Consider the following 25,431-nt stretch of genomic DNA (forward strand, 5'->3'; position numbering starts at 1 on the left):
GTATTTAATGTTAGCCATGTTTAGTGTATGTCAGATGGTTGATGTGTCTTAATTTGCTCACAGACAGTAGTATTAATTGGCAGGTCAGCTCGTTGACAGTGAAAAAAAGAACTATATACAGTACTTGCCTCAAAAGACGGCAAGTAGAACATTGTAGTAAAACTCGAGCAGAGAAAGGTCTTCACCGGGGGTAAGAACCTCTCAGCGCGTTTTTTTGCGCCTTAAATAGAGGGGGCCAGTGAGGGCTCCTCTCCCTGTTGAGCAGCATTTTTGAATGCATGGAAAAGCAGTTTTAATGCACCCCATTATTGTGATGGGTGGGGAGGTGCGTTAGAAAATGCAAATACAGGACAGATAGCGCTTAAAAATCACCGCTTCCGAGCTCACGTCTGAGTAATCGCATTCAAATCAATGGAAGCAGTGTACCGCCATAAAAAGCGGTGTGTGTGTGAGAGAGTGGCCTAAGGGGCTACAAACAAATTTTCATGTAGTGCAGGAAACGCGTTAATGGTGCTAATTCATGTATGGAAATTCATTTTGCAGCTGTATGCAGCACGATTTAGGTATGGGTACGCGGTGAGAAAGGGAGGGGGGGGGGGCCCTGAGCTGAGCTTTTGCACCCAGGCCCTTGAGCCTTTAGGTACGCCCCTGTAACAGTGCAACTTATATCGTCCCCTGAGTAATGAATAACAAGCTGCACTCTTCCTCCTGTAATGAATATGATCAGCACTGTCCCCCTGCAGCAATAAATAGCCATAATGTTCCCCTGTAATAATATTTAGCCACAATTTCTCACTGTAATAATAGTCATACTGGCCCCGTAGTAATAAATAGCATTACTGTCCCCCTGCAATATTAAATATCCAAAATGTCCCCCTGTAGTAATAAGTAGCCACAATGTCTCCTTGTAGTAATAATAGAACTACTGTTCCCTTGTAGTAATAAATAGCCATACCGCTCAGTGGGAGTTCTGTCACTGGCAAAAGTAATTGTATCCGCATCTTAAAGATGCTGTTTAGAGATGAGCAATTACTCGAACGAGTATCGCTTTTTTCGAGTAACTGCCTACTTGGGTGAAAAGATTCGGAGGGCGCCAGGGCTGAGCAGGGGATTGCAGGGGGGAGGGGAGGAAAGGGGAGAGAGATCCCCCTGCTACCCCCCCTCCACCCCACCACCCCCAAATCTTTTCGCCCGAGTAGGCAGTTACTCGAAAAAAGCGATGCTCATTGCTCTAAACGAGCACGTTCGCTCATCTCTAATGCTGTACAATTAACTTCACGTTCTGCAATAGAGGATCAGTGGGATGCAGTATATTGTATTTCTGCAGGCAGAAATACATATAAAGTCCTTTGTGGCAACCAAGCACAGACCTTAGAGGGGGGGACAGTGGGGAAACAAGATGATAGTCAATGTTGGATTTGCTGCTCCTCTCTGAAGGTAAAACATGGCCTGGCTCGGCTGCACACAGTGGTAAAAATCAGGCAGTTCTTATCACCTGCTAATCGAGGAGTCAAGTGGAGTAAAATGTTAGTCTGTCATGACACCAGCCTGGACACGGGTATGAACTAGAGATGAGCGAGCACCAAAAAGCCTGGGTGCTCGTTGCTCGAGTCGAACTTTCCACGATGCTCGAGAGCTCGTTTCGAGTAACGAACACCATTGAAGTCAATGGGCGACTCGAGTATTTTTGTACATGACCGGTGCTCCGCTTAGGTTTTCATTTGTGCAAATCTGCAAAACCTACGAAAGTGATGGAAACGACACAGAAACGGATAGGGCAGGCGAGGGGCAACATGCAGGGCTGCATCTCAGGTTCCCAGGTCTCACTATTAAGCCACAATAGCGGCAAGAGTGGGCCCCCCTCCCCCTCTAACAATTCTTACTTCGGACAAACCCTCATTAGCAAGGCTCACCTTAGCTAAGCACCACACTACCTCCAACCAAGCACAATCACTGCCTGCGGGACACACCGCTGACTCTTCTCCTGGGTTACATGCTGCCCAACCCACCGCACAACCCTGCGTTTGCAGCGTACACAAAAGTGTCCCTGCGCAGCCTTCAGCTGCCCTCATGCCACACGCTCGCTTCATAGCCACACCACCCTCATGTCTATTTATAAGTGCGTCTGCGATGAGGAGGAACCGGAGGCACACACTGCAGAGGGTTGGCAGGGCCAGGTAGCGAACTTCTGTAAAAGGAGGGGGGCAACAGCCCACAATGCTGTTGAGAATCAATGAGAAATTGACGTTCGATCTTCATTCCAATCCTGTGCCACCTCCATCAGGAGCTGCAAACGTGGGCATAAAGGGGACTCAGGTGCCAGCCCAGCACTTCTACACATCTCCACAATGCAGCAATACTCTGTGTGGGAAGTATGTGAGCGGGACCTGGGTCAGCCTCTGTCCCAGCCAACACCTTGTGTGGCCCAAGGTTCTGCGAGTGACATAGCAATGGGGAATCTATGTGTTCACACACTACTCATTCTGTTTGGGTGTCGGATACCTTATCGACAATGCAAGGGGTAAACCATCTGCACTCTGCACCCTACCCAAGTCTGTCAGTGTTTTGGGGACAGACAGGTAAAACACCTCTATGGGAAGTCTGTGTGCACCCACAGGTGGGTCCAAGGAACTTAAAGACAGTACACATAAAGAAATCAAAGTGCCCAAACATGGCAGACTTTCACTGCGCCGAGGACATAGGCCTCTGCACAAACCCTCAGCAATCGCGGGCATAGAGCAGACTCCGATGCTAGCATAGCTGTGAATGTCTCATTAGCGCTGTATCGCTCCTCTTGTTTCTCCCAATGCAGTGCCCCGGATAGCTGTGGTAGCGTGAGAGAAATACATGTTGGCTTTGGCCCACACTCCATGCCCTAGTCAGTCTGTTTTTTTTTTTTAAAGTGCCAGGCAGGTACAACTCCGCTATGGGAAGTCTGTGTGCACCCACAGCATGGATGGGTCCCCGGAACCCAGAGAAGGTACATAAAGAAATCCCATTGCAGTGCCCCGGATAGCTGTGGTAACGTGAGAGAAAATACATGTTGGCCTCGGCCCATACTCCATGCCCTAGTCAGTCTGTTTTTTTTAATAGTGCCAGGCAGGTACAACACCGCTATGGGAAGTCTCTGTGCACCCACTTCATAGGTGGGTCCCAGGAATCCAAAGACGGTACATAAAGAAATCCCATTGCAGTGCCCCGGATAGCTGTGGTAACGTGAGAGAAAATACATGTTGGCTTCAGCCCACACTCCATGCTCTAGTCAGTCTGGGTTTTTTTGTTTTTTTCAAGTGCCAGGCAGGTACAACACCACTATGGGAAGTCTGTGTGCACCCACAGCATGGGTGGGTCACAGGTACCCAGAGAAGCTACATAAAGAAATCCCATTGCAGTGCCCCGGATAGCTGTGGTAACATAAGAGTAAATACATGCTGGCTTCGGCCCACAATCCATGCCCTAGTCAGTCTGTTTTTTTTTTTATAGTGCCAGGCAGGTACAACTCCGCTATGGGAAGTCTGTGTGCACCCACAGGATGGGTGGGTCCCAGGAACCCAGAGAAGGTACATAAAGAAATCCCATTGCGTGCCCCGGATAGCTGAGGTTACGTGAGAGAAAATACATGTTGGCTTCGGCCCACACTCCATGCCCTAGTCAGTCTGTTTTTTTTTTTAAAAAGTGCCAGGCAGGTACAACTCCGCTATGGGAAGTCTGTGTGCACCCACAGCATGGATGGGTCCCAGGAACCCAGAGAAGGTACATAAAGAAATCCCATTGCAGTGCCCCGGATAGCTGTGGTAATTTGAGAGAAAATACATGTTGGCTTTGGCCCACACTCCATGCCCTAGTCAGTCTGGTTTTTTTTTATAGTGCCAGACAGGTACAACACTGCTATGGGAGGTCTGTGTGCACCCACAGCATAGGTGGGTCCCAGAAACCCAGAGAAGGTACATACAGGAACCCAGAAAAGGTACATGAAAAAATCCCATTGCAGTGCCCCGCATAGCTGTGGTAACGTGAGAGAAAATACATGTTGGCTTCGACCCACAGTCCATGCCCTAGTCAGTCTGGGTTTTTTTTATAGTGCCAGGCAGGTACAACACCGCTATGGGAAGTCTGTGTGCACCCACAGCATGGGTGGGTCCCATGAACCCACAGACCGTACATAAAGAAATCCCATTGCAGTGCCCTGGATAGCTGTGGTAACGTGAGAGAAAATACATGTTGGCTTCGGCCCACAGTCCATGCCCTAGTCAGTCTGGTTTTTTTTTTTTAAAGGGCCAGGCAGGTACAACTCCGCTGTGGGAAGTTTGTGTGCACCCATGCATGGGTGGGTCCCAGGAACCCAGAGAAGGTACATAAAGAAATCCCATTGCAGTGCCCCGCATAGCTGTGGTAACGTGAGAGAAAATACATGTTGGCTTCGGCCCACAGTCTATGCCCTAGTCAGTCTGTTTTTTTTTATAGTGCCAGGCAGGTACAACACCGCTATGGGAAGTCTGTGTGCACTCACAGCATAGGTGGGTCCCAGGAACCTAGAGAAGGTACATACAGGAACCCAGCGAAGGTACATAAAAAATTCCCATTGCAGTGCCCCAGATAGCTGTGAGAGAAAATACAAGTTGGCTTCGGCCCACAGTCTATGCCCTAGTCAGTCAGTGTTTTTTTTGGGGCCAGATAGGTAGAACACTGTGATGGGAAGACTTAGTGCACCCATAGTATACACAGACCACTGTAATATTCCTGTAGCTAAGGTATAAGCTGACCCCAGTAACATTTATGCTGCAGAAGTCTACGGAGACCCCAGTAACATTTCTGTAGTAACAGTATAGACAGACCACAGTAACATTTGATTAGCAGCAGTATAGGCAGACCCCTGTAACATTTGTGTAGCAGCAGTATAGGCAGACCCCTGTAACATTTATGTAGCAGCAGTATAGGCAGACCCCTGTGACATTTCTATGGCAGAAGTATAGGCAGACCCCTGTAACATTTGTGTAGCAGCAGTATAGGCAGACCCCTGTAACATTTATGTAGCAGCAGTATAGGCAGACCCCTGTGACATTTCTATGGCAGAAGTATAGGCAGACCCCTGTAACATTAACGTGGCAGAAGTGTAGGCAGAGCCCAGTAACATTTTTGTAGCAGACGTATACACAGACCCCTGTAACATTTATGTAGCAGCAGTATAGGCAGACCCCTGTAACATTTATGTAGCAGCAGTATAGGCAGACCCCTGTAACATTTATGTAGCAGCAGTATAGGCAGACCCTTGTGACATTTCTGTAGCAGAAGTATAGACAGACCCCAAGTAACATTTTTGTAGTAACAGTATAGACAAACCCCAGTAACAATTATGTAGCAGCAGTATAGGCAGACCCCTGTAACATTTATGTAGCAGCAGTATAGGCAGACCCCTGTAACATTAACGTGGCAGAAGTGTAGGAAGAGCCCAGTAACATTTTTGTAGCAGAAGTATAAGCAGACCCCAGTAACATTTATGTAGCAGCAGTATTGGCAGACCCCTGTAACATTTCACTAGCAGCAGTATAGGCATATCCCTGTAACATTTCTGTAGCAGCAGTATAGGCAGAGCCCAGTATTAGTAACATTTCTGTAGTAACAGTATAGACAGACCCCAGTAACATTTCTGTAGTATCAGAAGAGGCAGACCCTAGTAACATTTATGGAGCAGCAGTATAAGCAGACCCCTGTAGCATTTATGTAGCAGCAGTATAGGCAGACCCCTGTAACATTTAAGTAGCAGCAGTATTGGCAGACCTCTGTAACATTTCAGTAGCAGCAGTATAGGCAGACCCCTTTAACATTTGTGTAGCAGCAGTATAAGCAGACCCCTGTAACATTTCTGTAGCTGAAGTATAGGCAGACCCCTGTAATATATATGTACCCCTGAAACATCGCTCAACGAGAGGGCAGGTGAAACCCATAAATATTCATTGAAAGATACAGCTCACTGTTGCTTAATTTGTAACAGAGCCTGGAGGCAGCCCTGTTAAAAAAAATTGGTTTAAGTATCATGTTAAAGCATCAATGCTTTTGAAACTTTGAAAAATTGTTAAAAAATTGTAAGCACAGCCTTTTGGGCAGCAGAAAAATTGGCAGTTCAGCGTGATGACATGATGTTTCAGGAGTAGGAGCAGGAGGTGGAGGACTAATATCATACACAGATTGACAAAGGTAAATGTTCCTTTTTTTTCCGGTGATAGAGAAGAATGCTTGCATCTACGGTTGCAGCGAAAATAATCTTTAGGTTCCGCTGCTCTCCGCTGGTAGAGAAGAGAAGTCTGGGGAAATCCAGGCTTTGTTCATCTTTATGAGTGTAAGCATGTCGGCACTGGCAGTTGACAGGTGGGTACGCTTATCCGTGATGATTCCCCCAGCTGCACTAAACACCCTCTCTGACAAGACGCTGGCGGCAGGACAAGCAAGCACCTCCAGGGCATACAGCGCAACTTCGTGCCACGTGTCCAGCTTTGACACCCAGTAGTTGTATAGAGCAGAGGCATCACGGAGGACGGTGGTACGATCAGCTACGTACTCCCTCACCATCTTTTTACAGTGCTCCCTCCGACTCAGCCTTGACTGGGGAGTGGTGACACAGTCTTGTTGGGAAGCCATAAAGCAGGCAAAGGCCTTGGAGAGTGTTCCCCTGCCTGCGCTGAACATGCTGCCTGATCTCCACGCCCCTTCTGCTACCTGGCCCTCGGAACTGTGCCTTCTGCCACTAGCGCTGTCAGATGGGAAGTTTACCATCAGTTTGTCCACCAGGGCCCTGTGATATTGCATCACTCTCAAACTCCTTTCCTCTTCGGGAATGAGAGTGGAAAGGTTCTCCTTATACCGTGGGTCAAGCAGGGTGTACACCCAGTAATCCGTAGTGGCCAGAATGCATCTAACGCGAGGGTCACGAGAAAGGCATCCTAACATGAATTCAGCCATGTGTGTCAGGGTACCAGTACGCAACGCATCGCTGTCCTCACTGGGTAGATCACTTTCAGGATCCTCCTCCTCCTCCACAGCCCATACATGCTGAACAGATGAGAGGCAAGCAGCATGGGTACCCTCTGCAGTGGGCCCAGCTGTCTCTTCCCCCTCCTACTCCTCAGGCTCCTCCCCTCCTCCTCCAAAACGCACTGAGATATAGCCATGAGGGTGCTTTGACTATCAAGCGACATACTCTGTTCCCCCGTCTCCTGTTCCAACCGCAAAGCATCAGCCTTTATGCCTTGCAGGGAACTTCTCAACAGGCATAGCAGAGGAATGGTGACGCTAATGATTGCAGCATCGCCGCTCACCATGTGGGTAGACTCCTCAAAGTTTCCAAGGACCTGGCAGATATCTGCCATCCAGGCCCACTCCTCGGTAAAGAATTGAGGAGGCTGACTCCCACTATGCCGCCCATGTTGGAGTTGGTATTCCACTATTGCTCTACGCTGCTCATACAGCCTGGCCAACCTGTGCAGCGTAGAGTTCCACCGTGTGGGCACGTCGCTCAGCAGTCGGTGCACTGGCAGATTAAACCGATGTTGCAGGGTCCGCAGGGTGGCAGCGTCCGTGGTGGACTTGCGGAAATGTGCGCAGACCCGGCGCACCTTGCCGAGGAGGTCTGAAAAGTGTGGGTAGTTTTTCAGAAACCGCTGAACCGCCAAATAAAAGACGTGGGCCAGGCATGGCACGTGTGTGAGGCTGCCGAGCTGCAGAGCCGCCACCAGGTTACGGCCGTTGTCACACACGACCATGCCTGGTTGGAGGCTCAGCAGCGAAAGCCAGAGGTCGGTCTGCTCTGTCAGACCATGCAACAGTTCGTGGGCTGTGTGCCTGTTCTCTCCTAAGCTGATTAGTTTTAGCACGGCCTGCTGACGCTTGCCCACCGCTGTGCTGCCACGTCGCGCGACACTGACTGCTGGCGACGTGCTGCTGACACATCTTGATTGCAAGGTAGATGTTGCGTAGGAGGAGGAGGAGGAAGGGGAGGGTTTAGTGGAGCCGCAGATACCATTCTGGAGGTGGGTAGGACGTGAGCGGTCTCAGGCTCTGACTCGGTCTCAGCCTCCACTAAATTCACCAAATGTGCCGTCAGGGAGATATAGTGGCCCTGCCCGCCTGTACTTGTCCATGTGTCCGTTGTTAAGTGGACCTTCCCAATAACCGCGTTGGTGAGGGCGCGTATAATGTTGCGGGAGACGTGGTCGTGCAGGGCTGGGACGGCACACCGGGAAAAATAGTGGCAACTGGGGACCAAGTAGCGAGGGACCGCCACCGCCATCATGTTTTTGAAAGCCTCCATTTCCACAAGCCTGTACAGCATCATCTCCAGGCTGATTAATTTGGCAATGTGCACGTTTACAGCTTGAGCGTGCGGGTGCGTGGCGGCGTACTTGCGCTTTCGCTCCAACGCTTCTGTTAGCAACAGCTGAACACTGCGCTGAGAGACATTGCTGGATGGGGTCGAGGACAGCGGAGGTGAGGGTGTGGGTGCAGGCCGGGAGGCGCTCGTGCCTGTGTCCTGAGAGGGGGGTTGGATCTGAGTGGCAGGTTGGGACACAGGGGAAGAGGTAGTGGTGTGACCCGGAGGCAGTGAACGGCCTTCGTCCCACCTTGTGAAGTGCTTGACCATCATTTGCCTGCGTATGCTGGTAGTGGTGAGGCTGGTAGTGGTGGCTCCTCGGCTGATCTTGGTGCGACACAGGTTGCACACCACTGTGCGTCGGTCATCCGCGCTCTCACTGAAAAACATCCACACCTTTGAACACCTAGCCCTCTGCACGGTGGCTTGGTGCGAGGGGCTGCTTTGGGAAACAGTTGGGGGATTCCTCGCTCTGGCCCTGCCTCTACCCCTGGCCACCCCACTGCCTCTTCCAACCTGTCCTGCTGCTGCACTTGCCTCCCTCTCTGAAGACCTGTCGTCAATAGGCTTAGCAAACCAGGTGGGGTCAGTCACCTCATCGTCCAGCTGCTCTTCCTCCGAATCCTCTGTGCGCTCCTCCCTCGGACTGACTGCCCTTACTACTACCGCACTGATAGACAACTGCGTCTCATCATCATCGTCCTCCTCACCCACTGAAAGCCCTGGAGACACATCGGTCACGACAAACTCCTCAGGTGAGAGAGGAACCACGTTTTCCCACTTATGGCAGGGACCCGAGAACAGTTCCTGGGAGTCTGCCTGCTCAGGTGATGTCATTTTCATGGAGTGAGGTGGCTGTGAGGAAGGAGGAGCAGCAGCCAAAGGATTCAGAGTTTCAGCAGTGGACTGCGTAGAAGACTGGGTGCCCGATACATTGCTGGATGCATTTTCTGCCATCCACGACAGGACCTGCTCACACTGCTCTGTTTGCAATAAAGGTCTACCACGTGGACCCATAAATTGTGATATGAAGCTTGGGACCCCAGAAACTTGCCTCTCTCCTAATCCCGCAGCAGCCGCCTGGGATTCACCTAGACCAGGAACTCGGCCTGTACCCACACCCTCACTTGGAACTCCGCGTCCTCGCCCGCATCCGCGTCCACGTCCTCGATCCCTACCTCTACCCCTCAGCATGGTGGATTACGAATAGAGCCGACACAGACCGCTGTAAAAAATTATGGAATTATGTGCATATGCTTTCACGCTGAGAGCGGAATTGTAACGCTAACTCCAGGCAGAAAAAAATTATACAGAAGGCTGCACACAGGGCTAGCTGTGCAATAGTGATGGTCTTCAACTCCCACCAGACACCCTGTAAAATTCAGATGGTCAGAGGTAGCCCTACGAAGGAGCTTCTTTTTTTTTTTTTTCTGTAAAACAATACAGGCTATATAGTGTGTATATCACTTTCACTCTATAAGTGGCTGTGTGGCCTGTACGCTGTGCATCTCAAATTCACTGCGGACACAGACCGGTGTAAATAATTATGGAATTGATTGCGTACACTTTCTCACTTAGAGCGGTATTGTAATTTGTAATGCAAACTGCAGGCAGAAAAAAAATATACGGAAGGCTGCAAACAGGCCTAACTGTGCAATAGTCATGGACTACAACCCCCAGCCGCCACCCAGTAAAATGCACTCGGTCAGAGATAGCCCTAAGAAGGACCATTGGGGTTCTTGTACACAGGATCCTACACTACACTACCACTGCCCCTATCTCAGCAGCACTTTCCCTATACTATGTAGTACAGACTGCAGCCTGAGAACACTATAGTTGTAATGGCCTGCACAGCCCGATATAAAAAAAAAACTTGCAAAACTGCTACCAGCAGCCACAACAGTAATGCACACAGTCAGATGTGGCCCTAAGAAGGGCCATTGGGGTCCTTGAGGACAGGATCCTGCACTAACACTATCCCTGAATAGGCAGCAGCACTCTCCTTGATCTCTCCCAGTGTGTGTCTGAGGCGAGCCACGGGCGGGACCGCTTTAAATACTCCGCGGTCACTTGATCTTACCAGCCACTCACTGCAGGGTGGTGGGATAGGGCTGAAACGTCACAGGAGGAAGTTGTAATGCCTTCCCTGCATGTCTATTGGCCAGAAAATGGCGCTAAACATGCAGGGAAGGAAATGGAATCGACTTGAATACCGTGTGGTACTCGTCTCGAGTAACGAGCATCTCGAGTACCCTAATACTCGAACCAGCATCAAGCTCGGACGAGTATGCTCGCTTCTCACTAGTAGAAACTCATTCCAGACAGAAATAATAAATATTAAAAAGTTGGAGAAAAAAACAATAATGGGGGTAGTAGTCCTTGTCCCTGGAGAGTTAAGTGTAGTACCTCAGTGCAGTGTATTGATGAAGGGAAGACACTTCCGGAAACAGACTGTAACTGATGAAAAGTGTTCAATAGAGATGAGCGAACGTACTCGGATAAGCACTACTCGTCCGAGTAATGTGCTTTATCCGAGTACCTCTCCACTCGTCCTGAAAGATTCGGGACGCGCTGCGGAGCGGGGAGCTGCAGGGGAGAGCGGGGAGGAACGGAGGGGAGATCTTTCTCTCCTTCTCTCCCGCCCGCTCTGCCCCGCTCCCCGCTGCGACTCACCTGTCAGCAGCGGAGCACCCCGAATCTTTCAGGACGAGCGGGGAGGTACTCGGATAAAGCACATTACTCGGATGAGTAGTGCTTATCCGAGTACGTTTGCTCATCTCTAGTGTTCAACCTTTTATTTGCAGGGAGTGAGGGTACTTGACTTTGCATTTACATTCACTAGCAGTAACTGTTGAATCTCACTGGCTTGAGATATTTGATGAGTTGGCACTGCATTAGTAGACATTGCATTGAAACACTTTCTCAGGGGGGTTGTGGCAACATATTGCAGTACAACACTTCCAGTTTTCATCCCTGGCTTTGACTAATATTTTGCAGATAAATTACTGACATGTTGACTTGTTCCTTTCCTGTACTCCTCTCCTCTGTCTTTCCTCTCTCTCTCTCTCCTCTGCTAAAACTTCAGCATCAATTCTCTTGTTACGTACTCACACTTTGATGTTCTCCTTGTAACTCCATGACTAGGCTCCAGAGCTAGACTACTTCTTGTAACTACCTGGCCCCTATCTCTGGCTGTCTTCTCTCAGTTATCTCCAAGACTAGACCTCCTCAATGGCTAAGCTCCAGGACTAAACTGCCTAACCACACCCAAGTGCTAGCTTTTAGACCTCCCCACTAGCCAATCCTGGGCTAGAGGAAATTTTGTCAACCCAGTCCCTGGGCTAGCTAGAGGTGATTGACAAGACTCAGAGCAGGTTAGGTTGCATTCCACAAAGACATTTACAAGTTACACATAACCAGACACGGTTTAACAGACATACACACATACACTTCATTTGAGGTAGCTAATCAAGTGCTGTGGGGGCCCCTAACTCTGGGCTACTACACCTTCACAAGGCCTTAGGTTGCCACAACACCAAACTGGTACCCCACAATCTCAATGCTCAATGTTTTCTATATGTTAACAGAAAACAATTATGCACTTTATAATTATATCTTTATTACATTGTAAAGTGCATCAAGGTATAAACTTTGTGCTCTAAGGATGCTTTTACACAGGACAGAATATGCTATAACAGCATTGAGGAATATGCTATCCTGCGGAATATCAAGCACTAGAACTGCACTGATAATATAAGGACTGTGGATGAGAAACTACTGTGTTAACCTACTGGGTAAGTAAAATTCCAATCTAGCATGGTTGACAGCCAACCCCAGCATGGGAGGTAAGATACCAGATGTACAGCCCCGTATATGGATGGAAACTAGGGAAGACATCTTGCCCAGATCTGATAACCAGGAGAGGAAAACCCCTGCCTACAAGAGGAGCACTGGTCCCGATAAGAATGACCCCACGGTCTTCCTCTAGGTGCTGACTTACCCTGATGGGCCAGAACACCTATAGGACAAAGATAGAACAACACCGGGGAGTACAGAAACAAAGGAGGACCAAGCCGACAAGAATAAAAACAGAAGTGGACAATGGGAATAACAGACCACAGAGTACACAAACGAAGAACACAGAACATAAGCAGAATGTAAGGTAGCAAGGGAACTGCAGAAGCAGTGGCTGGACATGACGAGATAGGAACAAACTCTCATCAACACTGCAAAAGGGCCAGGGCAGCTATATAGGATGGTGATTGGAAAAGGTGCATCAGCTGAACAGGAGACCAGAAGCTATTAACCCTTAGGCCTCATGTCCACGGGGAAAATAAGAATTAAAATCCGCAGCGGATTTTAACTCTTCTTCCGCGCGCGGATCCGCATCCCATAGGGATGCATTGACCACCCGCGGATCGTCAATAAAAGTGATTTAAAAAAAAATGGAACATGAAAAAATCCGGACCATGCTCCATTTTCATGCGGGTCTCCCGCGGGGACGGCTCCCGCGGGCTTCTATTGAAGCCTATGGAAGCCGTCCGGATCCGCGGGAGACCTAAAATAGGAATTTAAAAGCATTTACTCACCCGCAGCGGGCCGGGAAGGTCTTCTATTCCTCACGGCCGCATCTCCCTTGCTTCGGCTCGGCGGATGTGCCCGGCGCATGCGCGTGGCACGTCGGCGACGTGCCGGCGACGTGCCGCCGGCGTGACGAATTCATCCGCCGGCCGAAGAAAGAAGATCCGGCCGCGACGCGGAGAAGAAACGGAGCGGATGGGAGGTGAGTTTATTCTCATTTATTCTTATTTTCAGCGCTCATGTCCGCGGGGCAGGAGGGACCCGCTGCAGATTCTCCATGGAGAATCTGCAGCGGATCTGATTTTCCCCGTGGACATGAGGCCTTAGGGTGCCCACCCACTAGCGTTTTTTTACTGCGAAATTCGCAGCGTTTTTTTTTTTCTGCAGGGGTCTTTGGGCTATGGGACATGCAAAGCTAAAATCGCGATCGCGCAAAATCGCGATATCGCGGTAAATCGCGATTTTGCGCAATTGCGATTTTTACATTACAAGTCCCATAGACCCACTGCAGAAAAAAAAAACCTGCGAATTTCGCAGTGAAAAAAAACGCCAGTGGGTGGGCACCCTAAAAGTGCTGGAAGAGAGTGAATATTAGCTGAGGGAACAAAGAGAAAGGGACAACTCCCCTATTTGCCAGACCCAGAAGCAGAAGATTGTATCTGAACAGTGCACCTAACAGATAACATGTGTATGGTAAAGCAGAATTGAAAATGGCATTTCTATGGTGTCCTGCTGTGAAATCTGTGCACGGTCTAAAAACTAGACTCTTTGCAGACCGCTGTGCGCATACGCTCTCCCGTACAAGTCTATCAGAGCGCAAAGTCAGAGTCCAATTTTCAGACAGCAAAGAATTCACAGGCAGACACCATGAGAAATGGGCAGTGGATGAATATAAAAAGCACAACCCCCCCCCCCCCCCCCCAGCCTCCCATCGCCTTTCCAAACAGCACCATGGGGTAATTTACTAATCCCAAGTTTCCTGCAGCGGGCTTAGTAAGATTTTGCCCAGCACACAGTGCGCCGAATACATAAATACATTATGTATTCAACACATTTCCAACATGTCTGTGCACCTTCACAGAAATATATGCCTGGTTTATTATTATTGTTGTTGTTAGCCATTTAGTTATTCATGACCCTTTGCTGACCCTAAAGGCTCCCTCCCTCCCTGTTTTTTGGTTTTGCACTGCTATCTGTTGTATGATATCCATGCCAGTATCAGCTCTGACAGTATCAGCCATCGTGTCCTTTGGCAGCCAGGTCTTCTTTTGCCACTGATCTGTCCAAACATTATAGATTTTTCTAGTGATTCTGCTCACATTACATGGCCAAAATCCGTGAGTTTGAGTCCGGTCATCTTGTCCTCCAGTGATATATGGGGTCTTATACAATTCAGCACTTCTCTATTTGTTATTCTCGCTGTCTAGGGAATACATAGCAGCTTTCACTAGCACCACAGCTCAAATGAATCAATTCTCCTTATATCAGCTTTTTTCACAGTCCAGCTTTTACATGGACTGGAATTGCATTGCAAGAAGCCATGAAAAGTGTAATGGCCCACAGGGTCCTCCATAGCAGCCACACAATTGTTGTCCTGTCACACCTGCCTATGTGCTTCAAGGAGGCATAGGAGGTGCCTTATGTCAGAGAAATCCTGCTTCTCCCCTTCCTAAGCTAAAAGCTTGACAACAGCTGGCTGCTAATTGGCTGCATGTCATGCCCCCACTGATTGGTCAGGGGCGGTGTCTGTAGTTCAGAGTGGAAAATTAGACAGTGAGCCTCTATGCTGAGGGGGAGGAGAGGAGCGGAAGTGTGGGAGCGAGGCAGGAAGTGAAGGAGGAGTGAGAAGGCAATCTTTAGTAGAGAGTCATCGGAAGAGGTCATGAAGGGAGGAGGTCTGCAGTGCAAGCAGCTGAAGCAAGTGTCTTATCTTCAGGAAACCTAGGATTCACCAGCTCCCTAGTCTTACCAGCAGTGTGGAGGAGTGAGATTGAAGCCGTTCCTATTAACAATAAGTTACATAAAAACCGGGTGAATTCAAAGCCAGGGATAGTAAAGTCATCTTAGCTCTAATTTCGACACCTTCATAATCTACTTCCAGTAGCCCAACAGATGACTAGACCTGTGGGAATTCAGTGAATTGTGAGAATCCCAAGTGGGGACAGAGTATTGAAGAGAAAAATTGTGTTTACAAATTAAATCAACTGTATTGCATAACCGTTTGTTCTGCTATCCCTTTGCAAGACTGCGATTGTGAATTGTATCTTGTTTCAACGACTTTAAAATACTGAAGTAGACTGTGCACTTCCAGTTTGCTAACAAAACAGTTACCAGGACTCGTGTCATTGACAACCGTAGTCCCGAACAAAGTGCTGACGTCACGTGACAAACCACCGTTCATCTTAACAGTAAAATTGTGTTCATTTTGTGACACTTTGACTGAGTAAGACTACTTTGCCGCCATTGTCGGGAGAGATTGCAGAGCTACCCTTGATATCCATCTTGCAATCATGTTCTCTCCAACTTTGATGCGTCTCTCTCAGATGCTGCAAAAGGCCATATGTGAGGCCTATTCTCACAGCTCAAGATGGCCTGAAAACCTTTCTTGGCACGCAACAGCACAATCAAAGGCAAAAATGGGAAGGAACTGAATGACCAACAGAGTATCAAGGACAGGTGGAGGGAATACTCAGAGGAACTATATACCTGCAACCACATACCTGGACCATTGAATGTGGTGGAGCCTGTGACCTTGGAGTTCTCCATTATGGAGCCAGTAGTGGCAATGAAACAACTAGTCAAAAATAAATCACCAGGCATAGATAACATAGCGGCAGAGGTATTGCGGCCAGTATCAGTGAAAACCACAGCACTTTGCCAGGCAGTATTGGCATCCACACAATGGCCACAGGACTGGAAAAGATCTGTCTTCATCCCTCTACTAGAAAAAGAGGAGTCCCAGAATTGCTCCAACTACCGAACAATAGCCCTCATTCCAAATGCAAGCAAGATCCTTCTCAAAATTAGACAGGAAAGACTGCAATCACTAGTTGAAGCGGCACTCCCTGAGGCGCAGGCAGGATTCCGGCGAGGACGTGGCACCCATGACCATATAGCAAACCTGCGGTGGACCCTGGTTACAAGCAGGCATATATTTATGGCTTAATTTACACAAATTTTGTGTTGTACGTTATACATAAATCTGTCAGTTCGGGGCAGCTCTTCCCCATCTGAAAAAAGTGGCAGAGACAGAGCAGGAGGAAAATAAGCTGCAAAACTTTTGTACAATTGGGCCATGTGCAAAAATTTGCGACTTGTCTATGCCAGTATTCTGGTGTAGGACATTTAGTAAATCAACCCCATAACTTAGTTTATGGTGCTATGCATTGGTAATAGGGTTGCTTTAACCCCTTGAGTGGCGGGTTTCCTACCACCCTGTCGTGCCCACCAGGGCAGGTTTTTTAAAATGGTCTAATCATTGAATTTCAACTAGTTTTGCAGTTGCGTCTCAAGAGCCATAACTTTTTCATTTTTCCATTGACATGGCCATATAAGGGCTTGTTTTTTGCGGGACAAGTTGTGATTTTTTAAACAGGGGGGAGGAAAAAAAGAAATGGGGGAAAAAAGAAAAAAGGGGCCATGTCATTAAGGGGTTAAATAATGTATTAACTTCCTTCTCTGGGTCATTACGACGCACACGGATACCACATGTGTGATTGTATTTTTGATTTTTTACAAAGAAAAGGGAGACAAGTGTTTTTTTTAATTTTTTAATAATTTTTTTACTTTTTTTTATTTTTTATTTTTTTTAAATTTTTTATTTTTTTTTGTCCCTTTAGGGGACTTCCACAGGGACCCATCAGGACCCCTGATCACATTCCAGGGGTCCGATGGTGACAGCCCTTTACATGCTGCAGTGACAGCCCTTTACATGCTGCAGTCACATAGACTGCAGCATGTAAAGGGTTAACACAGCAGAGATCGGAGGTTTTCTCTGATCTCTGCTGTAAGAGCTAGTACCTAGCTGTCCTCTGACAGCTAACAACCAGCTCTCCCTGCCACAGAGACCATCGGCTTGCTTCTGACAAGCCGATGGTCTCTATGGCAACCTGTAAACAAAGCAGGACATTGCCGACATGTCGGCAATACCTTCTGCTGGTTTTTCAAAGCCCTTGCACTGCTCTGTGTGGGTCTGTGCAGGCAGAGCACACTGTCACAGCTTGTGGCATTGTGGTCTGCAGCTCCCATAGTGATACATAGCCCGGAAATCTTCCGGGCTATGTTGCTATGAGCAGTGGAGCTCGTCCCCGGAACTTTTCCGGGCGTGCCACTCAAGGGGTTAAAGGGTCCAGGTAATTTATTATATGTGGAAAGGCAGGGACACAGTAAACTAAAATCAGACGGCCTTTTCCAGCCAATACAGTAGTTGGGGACATGCTTTTAGCAGTGAGGGTAACCTGTGATGTTGCAAGCCAGAGGGCTCTGATTCCTTTACGGCAGCTGAGATCATGATGACGCTGAGATTGGTACTGCAGGCTCACAGTCTGCGGGTGCCACAGATGCCCCTCCTGGGTTACATAAGAAAGCTGTGAGGTCAACGCTGGCAGCTACAACAGGTCTTATAGAGGCTCTACAACCAGCCCTAATACCCCGACATCACAGAAGGACTACAAACTGAAATACTACCCTTACCCTTTGTGCCTGCGGGCATTTGTACAGTAAGTTGGACCGAGCCTCTTTATAGAGACGGCTGTTGTACACCTCAACCTGTAGGCTGAACTCGTCACTGAAGTCTCTGTGATATACTGACATGTCCCATAGTAAAGCTGTTTGCGCTAATTTATTGGTGTCTGTGCCCTTAATACCTGCACTAATCAACACACTGATTGTAGGAAGTTCTTCACCAGCCTGATCTTAACCAACCAGAGACAAAGTATCAAAATGATAACCTCCCCTTACCCACAGGGTTCGTCACCCAGCACATTGCGAATGTCACACTGTCTCCTGCCTGTGTGTCAGTCTTCACTGCTGTAGTAGTGTTCTATTCATGGACCTGGAGGCTTAGGAGGAGCAGGGCTTTAGGTTTTTTTCAAACACAAAGAAGATTCAATACATTTTAGAATAAATTGTATTTATTAGAGTCAGATTGTTCCAACCTTTTCATGTATTATGTGAAGGATTGTTCTTCACTGCTCTCTCCGTATGTTGGTTTAGGACAATCCTTGGGGAGAACACAAGGACCTGAGTCTCCAGACTGGAAGACGTACTCTTCGTTGCAGAAACATCCTGCCACAGTGTCAGCTGTACACTTGATTAATGCATCCTTATTTTGACAGTTTTTCGGGCATGCGGTCCCACGGTCCTCCCAGTGTTGGTTCTTTGGGCATTTAGGCACTGAAATAAAGAATTTCTATTATCAGATTCTGTAAAATGACTGAAATCGGTCAAATCTTACTATAATTAGCAGTTTATTTTTACACTATGTGGTGTAGGAAATAATAATATAATATATAGCTGCGGGGGAAACCATCAGCAAGCATACAGGGGGCTTTTGAGAGATCTTATTACACGTAAGGCTGGGTTCACACAGGGTAGAAACCGGCACTGCGGCATGGAATCCCCGGCCGTAGTATGTCAATGTTTCTTTTTGTACTGCGACCGCACTCCTCACGCACAAATACGTCTCTTGCTGTGAACGGACTCCAGGTCAGTTTGGCTCATTAACCCTTTAGTGACACAGGCATATTTTGGACCTAAGGATGCAATGATTTTTGGGGGATTTTCATTTTCCCTTTTCAAAAGCCATAACCTTTTTATCTTCCGATTGACACGGCCGTAGAAGGGCTTGCTTCTTGTGTGGGGTGCTGCAGGTTTTATTGGTATCATTAATGTTTTATTAACGCTGTTCATTATACAGTATGGATAACATGATACATTTTTCCAGTGGGCCGCTACGATTATGATAACAGAGTTATATTTTTTTTTAGGATTTTCCACTGTTGCACACAAAAAAAACCTTTGCCTGAGGGCTCAGTACCACGGGCGCCAATCCGCCCATCTTTCCGGACGATAAGATGGCTGATTGCTCGTGCAAACGACTCTCCGCAGCGGCCAGAAAAAACTATGGCTGCCAATGGAGCCGGTCATGCGGAGATTCGTCCGCAGGCGGTGCAGTTGTCCAGAAACACGGGTGGATCGGCGCCCGTGTGACTGAGCCCTGAGGCATTGCTGGATAGAATACCTGTTAGAATGCGGTATGATGTAATACTACGGCATTACATTATATTGCAGATGCAATCATGGCATCGCGAGTTTTTGTTCCCAATGGCGACCAAAAAAAGTAAAAATCAAGTTTTAAAAAGTTTTACTAATTATTATTATGTGTCGGATCTATCACATTAACACATTTTTACCATGCACTGTAAAAGTCGTCAGAAGAAGAAAAAAAACACACCAGAATTGTGCTTCTTCGGTCAGCCTTTCTCCAAGAAAAAATGTAATAAAAAGCGACCAAAATGTACTCCAGAATGGTACCAACAGAAACTACAGGTTGTCCTGCATAAAACGACCGCTTGCGCAACTATGTCAACGAAAAAAAACAAAAAAAAACTTATAGCTGTCAGAAGATGGCGGCAGAAAATAATAAAAAAAAAATTTAAATATCTTTGAAAATAAATAAAAGTAGGACAGCAAAAAATAAACCTTATATGAGTTTGATATTGTTTTTTTCAATACGTTATATGATATATTAAATAGGATCACTGAAAAATACAACTCGTCCCGCAAAAATACAAGCCTTCAGACAGCGACGTCGATGGATAAATAAAAGAGTTATGGTTTTTTAAAAGGGGGGAGGAAAAGACAAAAAATGGAAAAAAAAATATGGGACGGTCCTTAAGGGGTTAAAATTAGACATGAGCGAACACGCTCGGTTAAGGCAGTTATGCGAGCGAGCATCACTCTTCTCGAGTAACTGCATACTCGTCCGAGAAAATTCGGGGGGGCTGCGGGAGGCGGCGGGGGAGAGTGAGAGAGAGATTTTGGAATGAGTTACATTTATAGAATCACATTGTTCCAAACCTCTTCATGTATTATGTGGGGGATCGTTCTTCACTGCTCCTCACCTGTTGGTTTGGGTGAAGGTATGGGGTCAATCTTTGGGCAATCCTTAGGGAGGACACAAGGGCCGGATGATCCAGACTGGAAGACGAGCGGTTCCCGGCAGACACATCCCCCCTTACAGTATTGTGGACATATCCTGCCTGGTTTTCCTTCATTTTCACAATTGTCTGGACATGCGGTCCCACAATCCGACCATTCTTGGTTCTTTGGGCATTTGGGTTCTGAAATAAAGAATTTCTATTATCAGATTCTGTAAAATGACTGAAATCAGTGAAATCTTACCAGAATTATCAGTTTCCTTTTACACTGTGTGGTATAGAAAATAAGATATATGTATATAGCTGCATGGAAACCATCAACAAGCAGGCAGGGGCTTTTGAGAGATCTTATTATACATATCAGGTCCCTGCGAGGATATTTGGGGGATTTTTATCTTCACTTTTCAAAAGCGATCACTTTTCATCTTTCCGTTGCCACGGCCGTAGGGGGGCTTGTTATTTGCGTAGCTGTAATGGTTGTTGGTTCCATCTTGGTGCACATATAATGCATCAAAAAACTTTTATTATTTTTTTTAGAGGGCAGGAAGAGAAAACTCATCGATTCTGCCAATGTTTTTCTTTTTACGGCTGTTCGTGATGTAGAATAAATTACATACATAATTTTAGAGTCATCATAATTGTACCGACCCACAGAAGAAATGATCATTTTTTTAGGTTTTTCCACTTTTGCACAATAAATATCCTTTTTGTGCATCGCTGCTTCAAAGTCTCATAACCTTTTTATTTTTCCAGCTGTGTTAAGACTTGCTTATTGTGTGACATTCTGTAGTTTCCTTTTGTGCCATTTTGGGCACTTTTTTTGCGCTTTTTAGAAGGCAAAATGAAAAAAAAAGTGTTTTGGCTCTCTTTTTTATAATAGTGTTTGCCATGCAGGGGTCTACAGATGAGATAATACCAAACGTGGTATTTTTTAGAGATGAGCGAACGTATTAGTTTCAAGTAATTACTCGATCAAGCACCGCGATTTTCGAGTACTTCCGTACTCGGGTGAAAAGATTCGTGGGGCGCCGGGGGAGGCGTGGCGGAGATGGGGGTAGCAGCGGGGAACAGGGGGGAGCCCTCTCTCTCTCCCTCTCCCCCCCACTCCCCGCTGCAACCTCCCCTCACCCACGGCGCCCCCCGAATCTTTTCGCCCGAGTACAGAAGTACTCGAAAATCGCAGAGCTCGGGCGAAAAAGGGGCGTGGCCAAGTAGGTTCGCTCATCTCTAATATTTTTGCATTTTTTTTTTACTATTTCTATACTTTTTTTTCCCCCTTTAAGTCACTGTAGGGGATTTTAGACTTGCAATGCTTTGATCACTGCAGCCATTTCTTTAGCGCTCAATCAGACAAACGTTTTTTTCACGGCTGTATAGTCAGTGGAAACGAAATGCAAAATGCATGTATAAAAACTGTGTGACCGAAGCATCAGACGCATTTTTAAATTCGCGGTCACACGATCCTACAATATGGACATATAGTGCCGCCCCATTGAAGCAATGGGAGAGGATCGCTATCCCCTGCTGTGAAACCCCAGTATGGTGGCGCTTATTTAGGTAGGTTAATTATAATTTTTTTTCTTTTTTAGTTCGGATGCCAGTGCTCTTGGGCACGATTTGTAATAGTGAGTAGTGAGGTGCGAAATAACACACGGAGTCAGATATTCTGCTTAACCTGTAAACACGATGCTGTTCTTCAATCAGACAGGGAGATGAGGGGATTCTCTTCAACACCAAGTGAATAATAAATGATATACAATTTGCAACATTAAGGACACACCGTCCCCCTCTCCATACGTCGCCGCGTCTGCCACCTCCCTCTGATCTTAATGAGCGCCGCCTCCTGCCCACTTCCGCGCCGCCCCCCCTCCATACGTCACCGCGTCTGCCGCCTTTGGCCGCCTGCACACGAGCGGAAATCCCGCCGCGGGATTTCCGCCGCTGAAAGTTTGCATAGGAGTGCATTAAAATACGCACTCCTATGCAGACGGCCGCGGTTTGGCCACGCGAAATCTCGCGCGGCCAACAAACCGCGGCATGTCCTAATTTTCTGCTGGGCACGCACTCACCCGGCCGCCGGCTCCGGTCTGCGCATGCGCCGGCTGCGCGGCAGCCGGCACATGAAAGAGCCGGGGCCGCCAGGCGCGGGTGAGTACGCGCTCGTCCCTGCAGGCGCTCGGGTCGGATCGCGCGGCGAGAATTCTCGCTGCCGGATCCGACCCGCTCGTCTGCAGGCGGCCTTTGTCTGATCCAAATGAGCGCCGCCTCCTGCCCACTTCCGCGCCGCCCCCCTCTCCATACGTCACCGCGCCGTCCCCTGCACTTGTCACTGCCGCCTCCTGCTTAAAATACGGTAATGCACACAGTATTAATCATAGGTACATCAGTAAAACATACACACTGGCATACTGGGGTATCATCTACAATTTTTTTCCAATATAAGACATACCCCGAAAGTAAGACATAGTGGGGGTTTTGGGGATAAAAAGAAAGTAAGACACTGTCTTACTTTCGGGGAAACACGGTAGCAGCTCTCGCTTTTATTATCTCTCTTCTACTCACTGTCACAGCTGACTCTCTCTGTTACTCATGGTTTCTCAGATTTTCCTCCTGTTTCTCTGCCTTCTCTCCATCTGCTTCCGCCTCTGTCTTTCCTTCTGCTGCTCTTGCTCTGCCTGTTCTGCTCTCTCTGCCACTTCTCACTGACTTCTTCTCTACTGCTCTCTGGCTTCTTCTCTGGCTATTTCTGCCTCCTGCAACCAATGTGCGGCTATGTATCGCTTCTGTCACCTGACCAGTCGGTCTGTAGCCAATCACGACCTATTTGGTTGCTAAGCTACCGAGTCTCTGGGTATTTTTTTATCCCGTGCATTTGAATAAAACAACTAATTGGTTGCTAGGTTATCTGAAGCAGCTGTGCAAAATGACTCAGATTAACCCTAGGGTGGATCATTATATTACTTGTCCCCACAGCTAAACAACACTATGCAATGCGCACTTTTCAGGCCTCTACATCTGGATGCTATCACATCCAGGAGTTTCACCTTGTTGTCAATGGGGCCAATGGCTGCAGTGTTGGCCCCATTGAAAATATAGGGAGAAGCTGCGCTCTTCTGCCATAGCTATGACAGCAGTTGCAGGAGTTTTCTACATCCCCGTGGGGAGTCCCCAAATCATTGAGCACTGTGAGAGCATGTGACTGTCTTCATTCGAAAGCATTTATTAATCCGGGGAAAAAAAAGCTCATCTGACTCAGCCCTTACTGCAATACATTATCACTATTATAGCAATCACAGGCCAGCCCTGGACACCATTGACTATCAATGGCAAACCATTGCCCCATGGCGGTTACATGGTGGAGCCGATGTCGTCCCCCCCCCCCACCCCTGTGATCAATATTGATTTCAACATGTAAAGGGTAAACAGTGGGGACAAGCTGCCACCAGCAGATCCCTTGAGGATAGAGCAGGCTCAGCTCCTGACCCCACACTATCCATAGGCCCCATAGTACCCCCTTATCACCCGGGACGTACATTGATGAGGTTAAAAACTCCTGCAGCTTCTCATTAGCATATCAATATCCAATACAAAGTTTAGCTTTCCTCATGGTAGGGAACTTTTACGCAGGACTGTCCTGCATTTCAGTGCCTGATAACCTTCCCAGTGATTGCTACCCCTGTGCTTTCACATGGGAACGGTCATCACTCAGTGAATGTGTAGTGGCCCAGAGTTTGGGGTCCTCTCCAGAATTTACAAATGTCTTTCTTGTGCATGGCTTGTGTCACTGTATGTAGTGTGTATGGAACAGTAATCTCTATGGTAACACTGCGGTACATGAAAGGGTTAATGGCTGGCTATATCTGGTGTCTGGAAAATGTATCTTGTTATGTCTATTGTAAGTGATGAGATGTAACAGGTGTTAGAGGGAGGAGTTAGGGAGTAGTTAGTTAGGTGGTGTTGAGATGGAGAGAGGAAGAGATGAAGTGTTGAAGTTAGAGGAATGGAGGAAAAAATTGGCTTTCGCCCCTGCCACAGCTCAGTCATGTTTAGAGACCTCCTTGTGAGAAGGCTGCCCTTACAAAGTTTGAGAACCTAGGACATGCCGAGTATGCGTGGGTGTGAGAGTGCAATAACCGCATATAGAATAGAGAGTAACCGCCTGATGTTTAAGTCAAGTGTAAAAGAGTTCCGTCCAGTTGAGAGAGTTTCAATCAAGAAAGAGTGAGATCCAACAGATAACTAAGACTGTGGATGTAATACCTTGGGAAACCCGAACTGCACGAGTGGAAGGAGAGAGGCAAGGAATGTAAGCCTGCTTCTACTACTAATTCAATGAGTACAGGGTATTCTTCTGTTGATTTACAAAACATTAAAGTAAAGGAACAGGACTGAATGTTACTGGTTCTTGTTTGAAAAGTCCTCTCAGTGTGTGGACTACTTTATTCCAGTTGGGTGATCCACCGCGGAAGAAAAAACGTTGGCGTCACGGTGAGAAAAACAGAACTTAAGGTAACCCAGGTTAAAAAAACATGATGTTCCCCAGTTAGTAATAAGGTTGGGTTCTTAGCCATCTTTAGGGAGGAGGCGTTAGAGCCCTATGACAAGGTTAATTCTCTACCCCACTATCTCCTCGGCTGAGGGCCTGCTCCTCGGATGCTGCAAAAGGAGGTGGAGCGGGCCAGAGATCTCTTCTGGCTGCCGGCCCCATTCACATTAATCTGGCTGACCTTCAGGCCTCATTGACATGAGCACTGTTTTCACACATTAGAGGCGCACAAAAAGATCGCTTTTGTAAGTGCCAATGGTTTCCTATAGAAGCGTTCACATAAAGGAATTTTAGACACGCAAAATACTCGCACCTGCTAAAGATCAGACATGCCAGTGCAATTCACATCTAAGGTCTGTGCTACTAGGAAAGATAATACCTTACGTATCTCTGGTGCGTGCTTTCCAGAGACTCCTATGGGAGCTGGAAAACGTGCATCTCAAATTGTATAAACAAGCCAGTTCAAATACCTGGAATTCACCCATTTATACAATCTTTTTGTGTGCCTATACTGCACAAAGATAGCGCCTGTGTAAACGAGGCCTCAAAGATTGTCTGTTTAAATAGGTCTACAGTCAATGCATTTTTAGGTGAGCTGAAGACCAAGCAACTCCAACAAGTGAGCGACTCTAACTCACTCACCCTGTTGGGTCCCCTGTCTTCACAAGATTGTGAAGTCTTGTAAGCTATTACTAGGGCAACCATTGGCCCATGGACATTAACCTAAAAGGGGGTGTAGACTTGGCATCCAATTTTTTTACTCCAATGCATTTAAAATA

The 25,431-nt window shown here is 47.4% G+C and overlaps 1 protein-coding gene across 8 annotated transcripts in view; it reads right to left on the reverse strand.

Moving 5' to 3' along the window:
- Nucleotides 1–18,060: 18,060 nt before the first annotated feature.
- LOC136631951 (zonadhesin-like) overlaps nt 18,061–25,431 on the reverse strand; it is a 91,608-nt gene continuing 84,237 nt past the window's right edge. For 7 of the 8 annotated variants that reach the window (XM_066606468.1, XM_066606466.1, XM_066606460.1 and 4 more), the window contains 2 exons: nt 20,071–20,289; nt 18,061–18,340 (listed from right to left, as the gene is read on the reverse strand). In XM_066606468.1, coding sequence (XP_066462565.1) covers nt 18,114–18,340; nt 20,071–20,289 — 446 coding nt within the window. In that variant the 3' untranslated portion in view covers nt 18,061–18,113. The remainder of the gene's footprint in view (nt 18,341–20,070; nt 20,290–25,431) is intronic. The other variant, XM_066606463.1, reaches the window with a different exon arrangement.

This window comes from Eleutherodactylus coqui, chromosome 6, assembly GCF_035609145.1.
Source record: "Eleutherodactylus coqui strain aEleCoq1 chromosome 6, aEleCoq1.hap1, whole genome shotgun sequence".
Lineage (NCBI taxonomy): Eukaryota > Metazoa > Chordata > Amphibia > Anura > Eleutherodactylidae > Eleutherodactylus > Eleutherodactylus coqui.